This window comes from Pectinophora gossypiella, chromosome 16 (assembly GCF_024362695.1).
Source record: "Pectinophora gossypiella chromosome 16, ilPecGoss1.1, whole genome shotgun sequence".
NCBI classification, from domain to species: Eukaryota; Metazoa; Arthropoda; class Insecta; order Lepidoptera; family Gelechiidae; genus Pectinophora; species Pectinophora gossypiella.
Window position 1 is genome coordinate 8,763,376 of NC_065419.1, and position 20,089 is coordinate 8,783,464.

At 37.6% G+C, this 20,089-nt stretch overlaps 1 protein-coding gene across 1 annotated transcript in view; it reads left to right on the forward strand.

The window, feature by feature from the left end:
• Positions 1–20,089, forward strand: part of LOC126374083 (synaptotagmin-15-like) — a 93,242-nt gene that overhangs the window by 57,967 nt on the left and 15,186 nt on the right. The window contains exons 7-8 of the mRNA XM_050020556.1: positions 3,601–3,725; positions 10,353–10,446. Coding sequence (XP_049876513.1) covers positions 3,601–3,725; positions 10,353–10,446 — 219 coding nt within the window. The remainder of the gene's footprint in view (positions 1–3,600; positions 3,726–10,352; positions 10,447–20,089) is intronic.

Sequence of the window (20,089 nt, forward strand, 5' to 3'; positions counted from 1 at the left end):
ATCTGTGAGGAGTATAATTTACATTTCTAAGCCTAAGGTAGAAATAGAATTCCTCAACGACGTGGGTTTGCTAGAGCTCCTTTAAGGCAAAACTGAATATAAACCTTTTGGGTAAGCTCGTTACACGTTCACACATTCTTAACCTCTTTAAGAGGCAGAATGTTGTCAAGAGAAAAACCATTTGATTTAAAAAAGAAAAAAAATAGTTTGTAGTAGGCTCGTTGAGCTCTGAGTCCGAGTTACATGCTAAATGTTACAGCAATTTTGTTTTTTATTCCGTATACTTACCTAAGATTTGTGTAAATGTAAGCCTAACTGTTGGACTAACAACAATTCATCATAACATAATGTTACCCATTTACACATTACAACATAGGTAAGCTCACGGATTCTTTTTCAAATTGGGCTAGTTAGCTACATCCTCTGTTAGACTCTAACAGAGAATGTACAATTTGTAATAAATAATGTATTATGTTATTACATTATTGCTTATGGCAGACAAAAAATAAAATATCCTGCGTGGATCATATATCCAGCTGAAGCTTCCCTAACCAAGTCTCTGCCGCATCCGTCACACAATGCAGCCCGGCTATGCCACCTGGGACCCGGTGCAGAGGGCACTCGTTCACTATGTGAGATATGGTTTTATCCGAGTGACCACATTCACAGTATGGCGACTCCTTACGGCTTAGCCGGCTAAACGTTCTCGACTGAAATGGCTCACCGGACTGTTCCTTGCGAATCTCCCGGTGCTTTATCCTGCGATTACATCATGGATTATGTTGAATGCACATAATGTAAAAATGTACGTATGTATAAAAAAATACGAGACTGGAAGGTACTTTTCAAGGTTTCCAACCTTAAGGGCTGCCAATTCCCACTAGAATACAATGTACAGTTTTAAAGATTTAACCAACCTACACGAGAAACTTTTCCCGGGCATAATGTATGGGGATATTGTGAACGAATATATTACTCTCGGGTAGAACATATTTCTACATTCTACATATAACATATCATAAACTGCCTATATGCATCCCACTGCTGGGCACAGGCCTCCCCTCAATCAACCGGAGGGGGTCTCAACATTCTACATATAGGGAGACCCAACTAGTTGTTCCGGGAAACCGGAGTCTTGAATATTATGTTTATATTTTGACTTGACCTTAAGGTGTTAGTGGAATCTTTCACTACCTAATTAATGGTCAGTAATATAGTGGAATTTCCTGTCGGAAAATTCATGAACATTTTTGTGTTTTTTTAAGTTATTTTCAGTTCCATACTTTTGCGACGGAAAATTCCACTTGACATCAACTCAGAATCATGGTCTGAATCACCCCCCTCAGTATTCGTTACGATGTCACTAACACCCTGTATACATGGTTTTAGGGTTAAAACAGTCGGTCATTCACCTCACAGCCCACACGGGAGTAGGTTTAAAACTAACGTCATATTGCTTTTTATATTACATTATTTAATGATTGCTACGAAAAATAATCTAGAAAATGATTGGTTTTGTGTTCTATTTCATTTTGAGAGATACTTTGATTAACTATCCTGAACAGGGACTTATAGAAAAATGAGGTTATATTTGTAGCAAATACCTACTGTGTACGGGGAAGAAAACAATAAAAAAGAAATGTTACTTCTATCATACCAGCGTTGAAATAAAATGGATCAAATTGTGACGACACGGTGTGGTTCTGCATTCCCGCATCTTCTTCTTCTTCTTCTGTCGTGTGGGTTGTGTGGATTACCAACCAGGATCAGGGTTACTATTGAGCTGCCAAAGGCCCCTGACACGGCTCATGTAACGACTACATAATTACTTTCATCAGTAAGTAGTAACCGGGACCCACGGCTTAACGTGCCTTCCGAAACATGGATTATCTTACTTTCGGACAATCAGGTGATCAGCCCGTAATGTCCTAACCAAATTAGGGATCACAAAGTATTTTTTGTGATATGTCCCCACTGGGATTCCCACATAAAAATTACGGACGTGAGTCTATACAATCGTATAACAATACTGTGTTGCCACACTCCGGACATTCCATACAAAACCTCATTTTTGCGGTTTTCCGCCTTACCGCGTAAATGCGAGCGAGACAATAAAGCTTCGTAACTAATAGCCGTATTTTATTCAAATCAAATCAAATGTACTTACTATATTGCACACAAACAAAACATACAAATATTTTGTGGCTGACTTTGCTAACTGACGTATCTGTAATTTTTTGATAAAGTGATTTGTGTCTTATTGACGATTGCAAACGGTGCAAATCAGTTTCACCAAAAATTGCTGATACGCCAATTCGCGACATCATTGACGATTTATAGAACAATGGGCGGCCATATTGCTCTAAAGCAATTACTCACTTCTTACTATTACTTTATTGTGTTCATCAAGTTTAGTTAATTTGTAACTATATTGACGGAGCAAATTGCTGCACTTTATTATGTCAAAACGGCCATCTTAGCGTGCCGCTAGTTTAGATTACTTAAACTAGAACCCTGAGGCGGTGAGGTAAATCTAACATGGCGCTCTAAACGAACTGGTGCGGGGCGAAGAGTTACCGTTCTATACGCAGTATCATTCTTTGAGCCTCACTTTGGAGTCGCAGGTTCGCATCCATCACAAGCCTAAACCAATGATTACCGGATTTGTTTTCAAAATTCATGTTTGGATCATAAATTGTCACGTACTCAGTAGTGAAGGAAAACATAGGAAACCCAAATTCCCGAGAAATGCATTTTCGGAGCTATGTCACCTAACCTGTATTGAGCTGGTTTTTTATTCGCGGGTTGGCAGGTCAGACAGGCAGTCGCTTCTGTAAAAAACCGGACCTGTCAAATCTTCAGGTTAGGTAAAGGGACTCTGTGAAAAAAAGATAAAGCTAGGGAGATGATGTACCGTACATCATCATCAGCCGTATGACGCCCACTGCTGGGCATAGGCCTCCCCCAAGGATCTCCACGACGATCGGTCCTGCGCTGCCCGCATCCAGCGGCTTCCCGCGACCTTCACCAGATCGTCGGTCCACCTTGTAGCGGGCCTACCCACTGAGCGTCGTCCGACACGTGGTCGCCACTCCAGAACCTTTCCGCCCCATCGGCCATCGGTTCTCCTCGCTATGTGTCCTGCCCACTGCCACTTCAGCTTTGCAATTCTTCGAGCTATGTCGGTGACTTTAGTTCTCCTGCGGATCTCCTCATTTCTGATTCGATCGAGCAGGGAAATACCGAGCATAGCTCTCTCCATTGCCCGCTGAGCGACACCGAGCCTCCTCACGAGACCCATAGTAAGCGGCCACGTCTCACTGCCGTAGGTCATCACTGGCAACACGCACTGGTCATTATACTGGTCATACCGTACATTATACATATATAGATAACGCTCGTATTCTCACGCATGTGTGGTGATTGGTGATCCTTTATTCTGTGGTGTTGCAAAATGTACCAGTTGGAACAGAATAATCCTCCCTCATGGATTTATCATTCAACCGCCGCAGGCCAAACGTCCCACTCGTAACACATGCAAATCGCACAACGATTTTATATGACACGTTTCTTAATGGGCTTTTATTTTGATTTCCCCAGGGTCGCGTTTGGTTCACATTGAAATACGAATCGGCGACTGAAAGGCTACAAGTGCACATCATGAAGGCGAAGCATCTACCATCGCGCACACCGGCCCTGGCGAACGCTTGCGATCCCTATATCAAGTAAGTACCTAGTATTTCAACATCTTCATATCCCTAGCATTACCCCGTTCTTCATGGGGTCCGCTTACCTAACTTGAAGATTTGACAGGTCCGGTTTTTTTACAGAAGCGACTACCCGCGAAAAGAAAACCAGCCCAATACAGGTTAGGTCACATACCTCCGAAAATGCATGTCTCGGGAATGTGGGTTTCCTCACGATGTTTTCCTTCACCGCTGAGCACGTGATATTAATTTACGATCCAAACGTGAATTTGAAAACCAATTTGATAATCATTGGTTTAGGCCTGTGCTGGATTCGAACCTGCGACCTTATAGTGAGAGGCAAGCGTTCTACCAACTGGGTTACCTCGGCCCGTAATAAAAATGTATGGAATTGACATAAACAAATCACGTGAAATGTCATTAGCTTTTGTTATATAGAGTTTTTGTTTTATTTAATCGAAAAACTTTGACGACACTTGAACCCGCAAATCTTGTCAAACTGGGACGAGCGTAATAACCATTAGACCAGCGGGTCCTCATCCTGTCCATACGATCTATATCGCTATTACGCCGACAAGCTTTGTTATGCCATTTATTCTTTATTTGATTCCGGTAAGCCTTCTGATGATATTAGGGGAGAACACGTGTACGTCACTATTACATATAACAGTTCTTTTTCGAAATAATTCAAACGTGAAAACAAAACACAATCTTTCCTTATACCACGTGTAATGAAGCAAAACGAAGAATAGAGAACAGATTGCTTTGATATTTGCAGACAACAGTTGCTATGCCAAACATTGGCACGCTTCGATAGAACACATAAGCATCATTGAGTTGAGGTGCGCCAAACACACATGTTTGGATTAGACTTTAGCAGACCTTAGCTAAGACTTTGTAGATTTAAGACCGAGACGAAAATGTTTGAATTCCAGATAAGGGGCATTGAACGGACAAACCGCTATGTAGTTTGTTTGTAAACTCTCTATTGCTTCAAAATACAAAGGAAATTTACATATAATTTATCTTTACATAAAGCATAGGCGAGCTTATCCGATTGTCATGTAGTCATTTTGCTATCAAGTAAATTTGCGACTATGTCGAAATGATGTCTAGTCGCTTTGCAATAATGTAGTTATACAGTGAAATTGCTATCTAGACTACTCGAGACGAAATTGTATCATATTAAAAACCAAAAACGATTTTGAAATTATTTTCCTTTAATATTCACTTCATTAAGGATTACAAGGTTGTTTCCTTTGCATCAAGTACCTATGTTTCGTCCTCAGTATCTCATGAATTACGTATATTACATTTGCGTAGTTCCAATCACGTCGTAACTCTGAGTATTACATTTCCATGTACCTACGGGCTTGTTTATCTTAAGATTTGAGAATTAATTAATGTATCGTTTACGTTCTTAAGTTACAAATTAATATTTGTTACTAATGTAACAGTAATAAAAATAGAATCTGTATGGAATGTAAAAAACTAATGCAATCAAAATATGTTCGTATAGTTAAATACCTATCTCTTTTCCTAAACTTTAATCAGACTTTTCTCATTACTTATAACTCTAAAAGCTTCACACGTACCTAGTCAATGCAAGAACTAAACAAGATAGAGGGATTCGTTCATCTCAATTTTGTATCGTCGTAGCCGTTACGTCAGCTACGCGCACGTAGATGCTACGATTCTAATTATGAGAAAATGTAGCAGAATGCCTACGCTATTTTTATCTATTAATAATTTAGTAGTAATCATTTCGATTCTCATCGCAAATAGACTTAAATGTACCTGATTACATAACGCTTCATGTCCATACGGTGTTGATACAAAATTACATGATCCGATTTTAGGATTTTAGTGAAATACTTCTTCTGTGCTGATTTGTTTCGAAAGTCGCTTTAAAATACTAAATTATGTACTAGAATTTTAAAAGAGATAGTTCGTTAGTAAAGTACCCCAGCTATTGCTAATGCAGACTTGTTACATCAAGGGTCACAGCAGGTAATTAATGGTATTACCGCAGAAAACACACACCCCAGTGTGGGCGTTAAAGCCTGGATTAATATACTTTTATCCAAGATATGATACAATTTGTGAGAACAGATGCCATTCAAGTCTTATTTAAGTACCCGACTACAGTAAAGCAAAAGGGAGAGTTATCTTCTTGACCGCTATGTATGTAGCGACACATTTCATTACATTTTACAATGTCAGCGTTCTTAGTAGCAAGCAACGGCAATGTGGCCCTGTAGCTGGCAGTCTCTCCAGGTCATCAGGCTAGGTACACTGCCTGTATTTAATATAACCGCGTGTTATTTCCCGGTGTTCCTCATAATTTGTAATTAGTGTTTACTGGACAATACAGATTCTAAACTCACTAAGTGTTTATACTTTCGTGACTTCCTCCTGATAAGTTATAGTCTGAATAATAATTGGTGTGGGTCTAAGTACTATATAATATACCCATATATACAAATGAAGGACCCCCCACATGTATGAGTGTATGTGCGTTTAAACGTATGTACCCACGTAACTTTTTAATTCCTTATCAAAAGAAAGCTTCTTGCTTGGCCGCTGATTTGACATCACATTATTTAATTCAATGTGGCGCCGTCTAGAGGACTTAGACTGATAAAAATAAAATCTCCTTTGGTAAATAAGTAAGTTGATTACTTATTAGATGTACATTATATATTTTTTTGGGGGCGGAAGGCAAGCGGAAATCCATCGCCCTATTTTTCCCTAAAAGTAGCATGGAAAATGCTACACCGACAAGAGCGTGGCTCTTAAATTAGTGATGATTATATTTTTGTGTCTAAAAAAATTTTTGTGTTTAAAATTTTATATCAAGTAGATATAATTTATGATTTATAATAATATTAATAAGAATTATTACCTTTATAAGAATTTATGATTAAGTAATGTTTTTTTTTAAATTATTTTCAGTGCCATACATTTTCAACGGAAAATTCTACTTGATATCAACTCAGAATCATGGTCTAAATCATCCCTCAAAGGTTTCGTTACGATGTCACTAACACCGTGTAGAACTCCTCAAATTATAGTTTTCCGCTTTTCGCTCACCGCTAAAAGTTCGACGGGTAACGGCTATGAGTTAGTAGGCGAATTATGTGTTCTAGGGGTGGTCCTCACAAATAGGTCATGTAAGGTAATAAATACTTCATTAGTAGAAGCATTACTGGAAAAGGTGGACCGGCTTAAGGGGTTGTTTCTGATTTAACAAAAAAATCCCTTTTCTTTTTTCCAGAAGTCATAGGTTATGGCCCCTAATTTTATAAATGGATCATAATTGAATGAAAGGAATGAGAATAATCTAATGGAACCGACAAACTCGACATTTCAAATAATATTCTAGAACATGTGAAATTGGCAGTCATGGGGTAAGCTATAAACTTCCTTAATGCTTAATGGATATAATATTATATTTATTACGAGTTTTTATTACATTTGGAAACCGTAATAATTCTTCTATCATGATCTTGACATCAATAATATAACAGCAGGATAGACATGATACATTGCCTAGTGCGAAAGAGACATTATATTATTTCCCGTCTCTTTTCCACTAAGCGATGAACTAACGGTGTAACGGTATACAGTTCAGTACGAATGAGACGAGAGATATTGTGATATTCATTAATAATCGTACCTAGTTATATTAAAAAAGAAAGATAATTACCTTCGCCGCACATGCCCTAGTGTCTCATTTATAATATTAGCTGTTATGTAAAGTAATAAGGTTTTACTTCTGACCTAATTAGTAACTTTGTTAGTTTATTTTACGTCTGAGGCAAGAAGAAAGACTTAGACGATTTAAAACGACTAAGGCGCTTAGGAAAACTCGCAAAGCAAAAACTAAAACGAAAAAATATTCCAACCCGGACGAGACGAGATAGATGGTACCAGCAGCGTCGGCTTAATGACGATACATACTTAGGTCGAAAGAATTTCGCATGCACAGGAGGAGGATCCGGTGGTAATACGGATAACACGCTCGTCCTGGCTTGACAAGAGGTTTCGAGTCCCATTCAAGTCAATATTTTTTCAATTTAATTTTCTCTTTGTAAGAATTAGACTGCCGTTACGTCTGTCAATAACATGGAACTCAAGTTGACAAGTTTTCTACAAGTTTTTCCTTGTAAAAAACGTTTTTACTGACATATGCGTATAGGGCTTATTACAAGTACCTGTCCGGCAGGCTAGATGCGTCAAGATCTAGGGTGGTTATCGTGGTTACTCCCCACCAACCCGTTCGAGATCGTGGTTACCATGGTTACGGCCTGCCGATTTGCTATTAAACTACATGATCTGATCAAACGGGAGTTAGTGGGGAGTAAACATGGTGACGCATCTAGCCTGTCGGACAGATACGTAATACGGTTGTCATGTTGTGACTTTGACTTGTTTGGGTGACGAAAGAAACATTCACCGTGACAAAAGGGACTGAAAGTGAAGTATTAGATTTTTAATAGGGCAACTCACAACCCGTATAAAACCCCCATCTTAGCGGCTTTATATCGGCAGTTTAGTTTTAATAATGTGAAAGTCCGCCATGATACGAATAAAATAGAAAGCCAGCACTTTTTTACATCTCAAAGTGCATGAAGATTAAAAGCGAGAATATTCATGCACACTACTAATCTTCTACGTACCTAAATAAGTAATAAAATAAAAAAAAAATTCTTTAAGATATTATTAATTCATAAAAATAATCAATGATGTTATTCAAAAACAATAAAATTAATAATAAAATACTACAAACTCTTACAATCACATTTTTTGAAACTAAACTAAAGTAACTCTAAAACTGTGAGCAGTTTGTAACAGGTCAATGCCTCAAACAATGTCGCAGGGTTGTAACGAAATTCTCAAAATCGAATTACTTTGTTACATTACACGTTCTCGTTCCCTCGGTGAATGGCCGTATTTTCGGATACCCTCCGTGGTCCAGTGGCTAAGAGTTGGGTTTACGATCCGGAAGTCCCGGCTTCGAATCCCTGGTGGGAAATATCTAATAAAATATTTTGTTATCCCCAAGTTGGTTAGGACATTGCAGGCTGATCGCCCGATTGTCCGAAATTAAGATGATCCGTGCTTAGGAAGGCACTTTAAGCAGTCGGTCCCTGCAAGTGTGTAGTCGTTACATGAGTCATGTTAGGAGCGTCTGGCTCAATTGTAACCCTGACACCAGGGTTGATGAAATCGGACATTGATCTCACAACCTTTCACGAAAGAAGAAGTATGACCGTCTTTAAGATGGAAATACCAAGTTATGTTGTCATCATTTATTCTTTTTTTTTTTTATTGCTCTTTTATTTATATTTCAGGCGATAAGGAAGATATTATTGTATCTTACAGAAACATAAACATTTGCGCTCTGTCGTAATGTTGTAATGTTCTTTAATTTGCCGACTCTTTTAGTGTGCTTTTACATAAAAGTGGTTTTTGCTTTTCCTTTTACTCTGTTTCTTTATTTTCAGAAGTTACTTGGTATTCTATCGAGCGATCACTTAGCAACATTTTTACGTTATCTTATTCAATATAGAAGAGTATTATTTGTGTTGTGAACATTTGGCGTAGACATGAGATTGATTGAATGCTAAAACATTGAATGTCGCTACAAAATAAATTACTTAAGTAACTCTGTCGAAAGTAAGAAAGGTTCTTCTGACTGGTTTGACTGTGGTTTGAGTTTGTTCTGAATGTAATACCCGATATCACTAAGATCAACACCCTTAGACCAGCACTAAATCAAACAACAACTCACTCAAAGTTAAATCCAATCCAACTAACTTGCATTCCTCTTGTGTACAAAAGTACAACAACATTACGTAGATGTACAATTTAACTTGTAAGCAAGTTGTAGCTCTAATTAAGATCAGAAACATGTGTCCAAGGATGTTTGTATGTAGGTATGTTAGCTGCATTATTTGAACGAACAAGCCCCATATTTTACCTAACGTGTAAAATTTGTAAATTTAGGGTTTGTAGAAGTTAGCACGTGTAGAGTTAGAAGCTTGGCTCTACATGAAATCTGATAACTTTTTGACAATGCGATTGATAATGATCTTATTTTGGTACATTTTACATGAAAATGTTTTTATTGGGATACAACTTACACAAAAAAGCTTGCTTTTAGGAAAGCTAGAAGGAAAGAGAGAAGGGGAAGACCAAGAAGAGCTTACATGGAACAGATTAAAGAAAAGGTTAACGTCGTGTCTTATAGGGAAGTCAAGGAATTGGCCTTTGATAGACTGGAATGGAAAATGCTACACCGACAAGAGCGTGGCTCTTAAATTGATGATGATGATGACAACTTACACACAACTTTAAGACATAGGTAATAGGCTAGTTTCCAACTAGTTAAATCAGTTACTTTTTACTAAACGAAATTACTACGGAATTGGAATGAAAAAACACACAGTGACGTCATAGAAAAATGTGATAAAATGTCGGACTTATTATTACGTTTTTCTTATTTAAAATTCATAAATAAGTGAAATAGAGAAAAGAAAATATTTTTCGTTAGCTTTAGATCTGTCTTTATTTAGTAATCATAATTTTATAATTTATCTTGAACCTGGTACACGACCCAATTATGTCTTCTTTATCCAGGATTCAACTGATGCCAGACGAGAGGAGGGTTCTGCAAACCAAACAGAAGAAGAAGACTTGCAATCCGTTCTTCGACGAATCATTCATTTATCAGGTGAGCGAATCACACAATTATCTATAGACTGACTTATTGTAAATTTGCCGCAGATGGCAGATGGCATCTAGGGTTAGGATACCAATAATAATAGACGTTTTTAACCATTTTAACTCATTATTTCATAAAAAAATAATCTAGGCACATCTAGGTACCTATCTCTTCCCTGTAGGTTCTCAAATCGTCATTTTTTCCGACATGTAACTCGCGGTAATTGCATCGCGTCATGAAGACACTTGCTTGGACAACAACGTCACTTACAATCACATGCAATTTCGATGAAACGAGTACTTAAAAGCAGTAAACATACATACATACATAAACTCATGCCCGTAATCCCTAATGGGGTGGGTAGAGTCAAAAGTAATCAAAGACAACTTGCAGCCACTGTTGATACGAAGTCCTAAGTTGGATATGATGAACCTTATGGTGATAAGGGATCAGCCTATCGCCCATAACATTAGTCCATCATGTTAGAGGACACAATCCCTCTGTCGGTTTTTACGACATGCCCGGGAAGACAAGCAGCTGAACGTGTTCTATGTTTTTTAAAAGCAGTAAAAATATAAACATAATGTTAACTATTTAATAGACATCGGTATTGCGGACACTAAGTAAAATGCTGAAACTTATCCCACACCACTAATAATTTTATGTAATTTTATAATTGTATGTACTTATCCACCTATCTCTAAGATTTATTTTGCAATAGTTTTAGTTTTCGTTTTATTTATTTTTCATACCATTTTAACGTTGTTTAAAGAAAGCTTACACGACCTATGCTTTTTCTTTTTTTAAATTTTATTTTCGATTATTGTTCTTTTTACTTTGTTAACTTTAGTTTCTACTTTTTATCATCAGTGATGTGTGCGTATATAGAATTGGTAGGCATACCTGAACTTTTCCTATGTGTATTTTATTTTGTGTGTTTATGTATGTACTTACTACTGTTGATGCACCATAATAAATAAATAAATAAGTAAGACCACAGAATACGTACCTTATACTTATGTACACAGTTTCCACAATGAAAGACATTTCGATTTAATTTACGGGCGTCCGTGGGCGTTGGTTACGAGAGGGCTGTGATGCTCGTTTCGGGTCGTACCTCATGCAAAGGTTGTCTAAATGTCTATTGCCATTAATCGTGGAAACGCGGTGAATGTTATGGCTTATTTGCGCCTAGCCGGGTGACCAGGGGGGAAAGGGGGGGGGGTTGTCCAAGACCCGGTACTAGAATTTTTACGAGGCGCGCGGGCGGGCAGAGGGGTGGGGGGTGTAAGCAGGGACCCCTACTAGAATGTTTATTTTTTGACATAATATATTATTATATGTCCCAAATACATCATAATATGCATCACTGCCTCATTGTGACTATGCTGTGTATATGTGGGTGGTCTGTATGTGTGGGTGGTTAAAATGCTCTTTACTATAAGTGGTTCTATCTGAAAAGGTTGAACTTTTTTAAAAGGTTTCTTACAAAAGATTATAAGTATTAATGTGCTAGAAGAATAGAAGTGTAAAAGTAAGTGTAAGCTTCATTTGGCCTTTGCTAAGTAGTGGGCGTGTGTTAGGAAAAGAAAATGTTCCTAGAGTGATTAAGTTACCTATGATACTTTTTGCTTAGCCCTAAGTCTGTCTAAGCAACTTCTTCTGAATCCAAAAAATAAAGAAATCCTTAGAAATTTATATTAGGCAGAATTGGATAGTTTGTTAATTGACTTCTTGATAGTTTTCCGATAAGTATTTTAATAATTACAAACGTTTATTTTGTACCTCTTAAAATATTTCATTTTCTAAAAAAAGGTTCATAATTATAATAGAAGAAACACAGTCTCTTTTTCATTAATTTCAAATTACGCGCGACAACGGTTGGTCACGTGACATTTTGCCCAGTGACGTCACATTTCTTTTTTTTTCTTGAATGGCTTCGCCATCACATTTCGATAAACAAAGAAACTGTCAAACTACGCGTCACTTCAAGTGACTTGAAACCTAACCTGGGGGGTTAAAATGGCCACATCGATGCAATTCATCTAAGAAAGCAATATTGCAATTTGACATTTGCGCATATAAATATTGCATTATATTGATATTGTTTTATATTAATATTGCTTTCTTACATGAATTGCTTTGATGTGGTCATTTTAACCACCCTGATCGTTTTTGTTTATTTTGTCATATTTGACGTCACACGAAGGTCAATCATGGCCGCCCGTGTTTCGGGTCTTGTAATACATAAGTAGATAAAAAATCGTTCGTAATCGTCTTGTAAAAATACAATATTATAAAAAAAGATCTTAATAAAAGTAATTATTGGCCCCGATTCCTGCAGAAACCTCCTAATTTTACTTTACAAACCGTTTGACGTGTACTGTCAACATAATTCAGGCGGGTTATTAGCCAATGTAAATTTTTTAGACGGTTGTTTTAGATTTGTGCGTAAAATTGACGTGTGTTCCATAAATTTTATGCTTGTCGATTAGGTACCCGCCCCTTTCCTTTTCGGTGGATAAGAAAATGACAGATATAACTCAAAATAAAATTAGATGGTGTTTACAGGAATTAGCACCATTGGATAAACATCGTAAAATGATAAACCAAAGACCAAGTATATGATAAACTATCATGTCCGACTTATTTCATATTTCATTGTTACTACTGTCAAGTAGCCAAATGAAGAGTCGGGTTTTTTATGGTATATATTTATATATACTTGAGTAGTTAATTTCTTATTACAGCTATTAGCTGTGCACAAATCTAGTTTAAGGAGCAGGGTTCAAGTTTTGAAGCTTATGTTTTTATTTTTATGTTTTTAATCTATTGTCCTAAGTTTGTTGTTATTATGGTCAAATAAATATTTTTATTATTATTATTATTTATTATTACAAATAGTCAGCACGTTATCTCACCAAAAGTATCATCACAGTAAGTTTTATACTGGGTAATTTCGCTGCTCTTTTCAGGTTGATGTACCTCCATAAACAAGTTCGAAAGGCTTGTTTGCACAAGCTTTTCCGTCTAAAAATTTACATTTTAGTTGCAGTTTTTGAACGTTATGTTCTTTTACTTTTTATTTAATTAATTTAATATAAAGCTATATAATACAGTTTAATATACATTTTAAACTGGGTACAAAAGTTTGCATGTTCTGATTTTCATAATAGAGTACACGCTTACTCTAGAACATTGTTTGTTTTGAACTAAAACGAAGTTAATTTAAGCTTTATCTATGTGTGAATATTTTAGCTAGTTTCATTCAGTCTAACATAGCATCACGCCTGCATCCCCGAAGGGGTAGGCAGAGGTGTATATTTCATCTATCATCTAACTGAACAAAAGTTTTAAATTTTATGCATAAATTATTCTGAAAGGTAAAAAAAAATCCCCAAAATGACACCAGGCGAGGATTTCATCATTTTCTTTATCTTTAAAAAAATTAAGGCTAAGTGTACGCCAACTCACAGTTACATAGGTACAAAAAAGCTTATTTATTATAAGATTAGTGATTATCTACAAGACATGAATGCATGGGATTAGCTGTCCGGGAACTGATATTAGGCATAATATGCATAACAGTACTTTTTTATTCTTTTTAAAGAATAATCTAGGCTCTTGAGTCGATTTTTTCTGGCAGCTTCTTTTCCCCGGCTATATAGGTTGTAAGAAGCTGCAGCAGTTTTAAGCGGATGAGATATTCGTTAAGTATGTAAATGACGATTCAAAGTGTAACTATGTTACCTTCTGAATGAAGATATTTTTCGAATTTGAATTTGAACTTGTGAGTCTATCTTATAATGAATAAAAATCCTAATAAAAATAAAAAAGGTGGGTACTGACTGGTGTTACGAGGCGTAATGTAATGGTGTTACACAGCGAGCGTTCGTGCTGTCAGTACAGGGAAATAAGGCGCACGTAGCGAGCACCAACACTGATTTTAAGCACATGACGTAACATTTCATGCTAATGGTACAATACGCATCGTAACACCGGTCAGTAACCACCTTAATGGGCACCTTTGCGCCCGGATTAGTCAGCTATTTTATTTTTACCCAGACATTTTGACGAGTGCAGTAAATAGCACAGTATCGTGTAAATTTGTTGTGCAAATTGTTGATAAGTATATTGTATTGTTGTTAAGTGGTAAAATAAAAATCCTGCAGTCAATAACTTAATCAACTAAAGTACTTAAAATTTCAATCCGCTTCTAATTAATTTGAAAGGATAGCTTTGTAGCAGCCGATAGGTGGATCCAAAATTGAAACACGTATTTTAAAGGTTGATTAATTTTGCTAACAGCTATTTTATCAAGTAGTTTCCGATGACCTTTGTAAAGCGATGAAATTTTGCCAGCAGATTTTATGTTTTGGTGGTCTAATATCACGCTATAATCGGTTAAATAATTATTGAAATATAAATAATGGTTGTATAATTAATTTCGGTCGGTAGTAAAATATTTTACTGGGATGTTATCTTCTTCTATCGTGTGGGTTGTGAGGTGGAATACAAATTGAACGGTAAATCTCGTTAAATGTCAAAATATGATAGTGCGACAGGGTTCTAAAGTGGTTACATGATATTGCTCATGCGTGACTGTACTTTGTTGTGTTATGTATATTATGTACATTTATTTACTTCGACAAAACTCTATTGTACAGGGTGGCTCAGAGGTTCAGGTTCAAAATGAAAAATTAGATAGATTGGCTTATTGGCTACTAGAAACACCCCCATATATATTCAGCGATTATTTACAGTTTAGGAGATATGAACCATTTCGTATCTTTTTTTAAATTATCTACCTTACTTATAAACATTCTTTTATTTTACTTCATAACTATTCCTAAGGATGTGTAGCTAGGTGAAAAAATAAAAACGGTCAAATGATAGATAAAAAAAAAAGTTATAAAAAATTAAAGTGAGAATTTGGTCAAAAAGTTCTACTGTTCTTAGAACTTTATCAACAAAAAAAAATATATTGAAGGTTTAAATATTTTATAAAAGTGTTTGTTATTTGAGCTGTCGAGATTGTTAGCACAAAATGTAGTGGAGCAACGTGGTGGAGTCGGCATTATACCCCCACCTTGAATGAGGAGAGGCCTGTGCCCAGCAGTGGGATGTATATAGGCTATTTACGTCACATATTTATTTATGCAACCAGTTTTATACACATTTGATTTGTCTGTAAATCCTCTTAAAATAAAGTATATGTATGTATATAAACTAGCACAGTTATAAGTTATTAAAAATACGTGATTCGGTGAATAGTGTGGAACCAAATAGATCTTAAAGTGATTCTCTTACATCATCACCAGCCCATTAACGTCCCCACTACTGGGGCACGGGCCTTCCCTATGGATGGATAGGGAGATCGGGTCTTAAACCACCACGCAGGCCCAGTGCGGATTGGTGGTTATTAACGACTGCTAATGCAGCCAGGACCAACGGCTTAACGTGCCTTCCGAAACATTCTCTTACATAATTCGTCTTATATTAACTCTGTCTCTAATGGAATGAAAAACACAATCCTAATTAATACTTTATTTACATTCCTCAAAGTCTTATCGTCCATTGTTAAGATTTCCGCTTTACAATTTTCTCGACATTGAAGTATTCGGTCGAGAGTTTCGTAATATTGTATTGTCGTTGGAAATACAAGGAAAATGCGGCTCAACAGCTCGTTATAAGATTTTCTTACAACATTCTTATCTTAGAAAATACGTCGAGTCATTTATTTGTTATGCGCTCGGTAAGAGCGTTTATGTCAAATTGTATACACGTAATTAGAGAGAAATGGAGAAATGGATTAAAGACATTTCAGAATGGTATCCGAGAGAAGGGAATAGACAACGAGGAAGACCAACTACAAGGTGGAAAGATGATTTTCCTAAGCTCTGGAGAAGATTAGCAAAAAATCGGGACATATGGAGGGAACTAGAGGAGGCCTATGTCATGAGACAACCTGGCTGTTAATGACTGCTGATTTAAAAAGAAAAGGTTACAGTGTGGTTTAGATATAAAAATCTATAATTAGGAACTTACTAGATATAAGGAAAACTTTGTATAATCTTACTTTGTTAGTTTTTTCAAAGTCAGAGAATGAACATACATACATAAACTCACGCCCGTAATCCCTAATGGGGTGGGCAGAGCCACAAGTAATCAAAGACAACTTGCAGCCACTGTTGATACGATGTCGTAAGCTGGATATGATGAACCTTATGGTGATAAGGGATCAGCCTATCGCCCATAACATTAGTCCATCAGAGAATGAAGGCTATTTTTATTTTTACTTTATTAGAGTCTTATACACATACGTATAATGATAAACCGTAGGTTAATAATAAATCCCACAGCCCATATTGAAAAGAATGATACTATTGCTTAAGGATGATGGGAAAAGTATACTAGATTTGAAAGTGATTTGAATAAAAAAAACAATTGTAAGAGGAGATGCTGAATTAAATACGAAATAGTTTTTATGTGTATAATTGCGCCATTATTTATTTAACAAGTTTTACAATTGCCGCCATCAAAAACTAACAACAAAGAATTCACTCACCCTTTTCTTTTTAAAACCACAGACTAAAAATGTACCGAACGTAACAAGTTTCTATTATGCCTGTATCAATTTAATATTGAGCCTCCTTGCTAGATTATACCAACTAAATTCCACCAAGGAGTATTATTTTGATTGTTAAATAAAATAATTGCGTAATAATAAATAACAGCTCAGCTCAGCTTAAATTCTATCAGCACAGCACAGCTCAGCTTTTATCATCGGCACAGCACACCATAGCTATACAGCCATCAGCGATCTCTGCACGGCAATTGTAACAATCGGCCATCCTGCAACAATTGCTCCCGCAATTGGGAGCGCATTGCATTAGTCAACTGGTTAACTTTCTATTGAATCAACCAAATCTTCCTTATCCAATTGCTTATTTTATTCTTCTTCTTGTCACTAAAACCCTGTCTAAGTTTAATCTAAAGCCTTGGATTACGCCACGTCCCATAAAGTGTCACAAAAATCGTGACAGATTACATCTTAAAGTAAAGTCAGACCCTTAGTAAAACTCACCAGCCAATCCACAAACGATACCGCAATTTCTTAAATAATCTACTTCCCAAGTTAAAAACAATACGAACCCTAAAAGATCACTCTAAACAAGATAATCCAGAGAAGCTTTGGCTTACTATTAACGATACATTATGTCATACGAATAAAAGAGATAATGATTCCTCAAGATTGTGCCAAATATATACTGATCCTCAGGCTTCTCTAAATCGCTGCAATAGTTATTTTTCCAGCGTTGGTAAAACTCTAGCAAACACAACCCTTACAAGACTTTCTGCCACACAAGGATCTCTTGCAGCCGATATGGCGCTCCAAGGGTCATCCCTGCATTCCTCCTCATATGACCCCGATTAGCGAAAACGAAACCAGTACCCATGCCTATTAGTGAGCTGAAATTTAATAGCGCCCCCGAACTGGATGCCATCCTGCAGCCACCCACTTATGCAACTTAAGCTTCTCATCGGGGACTCTCTCAGAGAACGGGAAAACAAGTGCACTCTACAAGGGCAGAGAAGATAAATGCATCCCCAGCAATTACCTATCTATTTCCCTTCAAAATTGTTAGAAAAATTAGTTAATAAAGTAGTTCGACACCTCGTAAAGAACAATCTAATCCCAAATACGTAATTTGGCTTTAGTAAAGGTAAATCAACGGAGGATACAATCTTGGAACTTTCCAATGCAATTCACCAGCCCTAGACCAGAAACCACGCTGTTTTGGTGTCCTCATGGATCCTGCGAAGGCCTTCGGCACTGCACCAGAGGCAAAGCCCATGACCGGTTTCAAAGCTACCCCACCAATCGCAAACAGTGTGTCAGAGAGGATGGAGCCGCCAGTGACCAGCCCCCGTTGGATTTCGGAGAGATTTTACCATTTATATGGCTGACATCGTGGAACCCACTCCCAACAATGCCAAGACCCCACGCTACGCTGACGATACTGCAATCATCTTCAGAGGCTTTCCCTGGGACAAATCCACAAATCAGTGCAAGAAAGCATGAATGCTATTGCAACTCAGTTAGATAAAAACCCACTCACGCTGAACCTGTCCAAAACCAAAAATCCAGCATTTTACAAAACTCAAGCCCACCTCCCGTTACCAGGTCCATCATCCTCAAAGAGAGCAAAGCAACAGCAAACACACCACTCTCAATCGTCCGTACATACCACCGCAATATCAAGCACCTAGGCGTAGTGTTAGACAGAAATCTCTCCCACAAATAAAGCATGCTATCCTTTATTATCCGGTAGGATTAGAAAAATCATGTTTATAGTGAAGCGCCTTCGCAGCGCAGCTCAAAGGGAGACACTTCCAATGGTATACAAAGCCAAGTCAATCTATTCGTTCACACTGCATTGGAGTTTGGAGTGGTGCTGGCAAATGTTGGACCTTGAGAGCCCAAAGAGGTGCCCTCAAAGCAATGCCACGAATACCCCATCGGCACACCACAGATGGTATACACCTATACAATGAAGTGAAGGCTTTGAGAGTCCGGCACTAACTTTCCATATTCAGAGCCGCCATTAGAACACACATGCACACCGCACGCTCCCCGGAATCCGACGAACCGCTGCAACTCCGAGTCCACAGTGCCTCCGCTCCCCTTGCCCTCGCGCTTGCAAGTCACATCACCATCATAGGCCTCGCAAGCACTAGCTCTGCCAAACGTCATCCACACTTTCGACATCCTTACCTCCAGAACATGGCACGTCGAGCCCTGCGGCCCATAAAATCTCCAGGTATTGACGTCTAAGGTAAAAAGAACGATTCAAAGCTAGTTTCAAGAGCTGAACTACAACTAGAGGCTCCTATGCCGAAAGAAAGCCGCTTGCATCAACCCTTCCCCCTCTCACCCACTCCCACGCACACACCCACACACTCATCCGCCCACCCCACACACACACGCCACAGACACTCGCACACTTCTCACATAAAAGCCTTATTCAATCTCTTGCCAGACTCCTGTTACTCTTTATTTGACACTTTATTTCACCTTTATAATACCTACACTATGTTTTATCTGGCTAAGATCCGTACGTCGGTTATTGCATCGGTACGTAACAAATCGCATCCTGGCCACTGCGACACAAGCCGGGCCCAGTGCAGGGACCGCCGCAATCCGTCTTGTTACTGTTATGTAACTCTGTATGATTTATTTATAATTGTACCTGTGTTTTTTTTAGTAAATAAACGATTATTATATTATATTACTAAAACGAACTAACCTCTGTCGGTCCATCACTCGAGTCAGCATGCGCCATCACGCAGCCCTTTCGGAATCCCCATGCAAAATTTAAAACTCCCAGCACCTTGACTTTGTTACGTCGTGACCTTTCCCTTTTATATTATATGGATACCATGAACTATACAATCCACGCTTGCCTACATAGCAGTATCAGTGTTTGAAAAGTGTGACCCTTTCATAATAAGTAGCAGCACCTCTACAAACTCAAACGGCTAACTACTATCTTTAAGCATTCTTTTTCATACACCGAGGTACATTAATTTACTTTTTCTTTAATCCAAACGTTGGGTTGTTACCAAATAGAAATATTTGATTGTATGC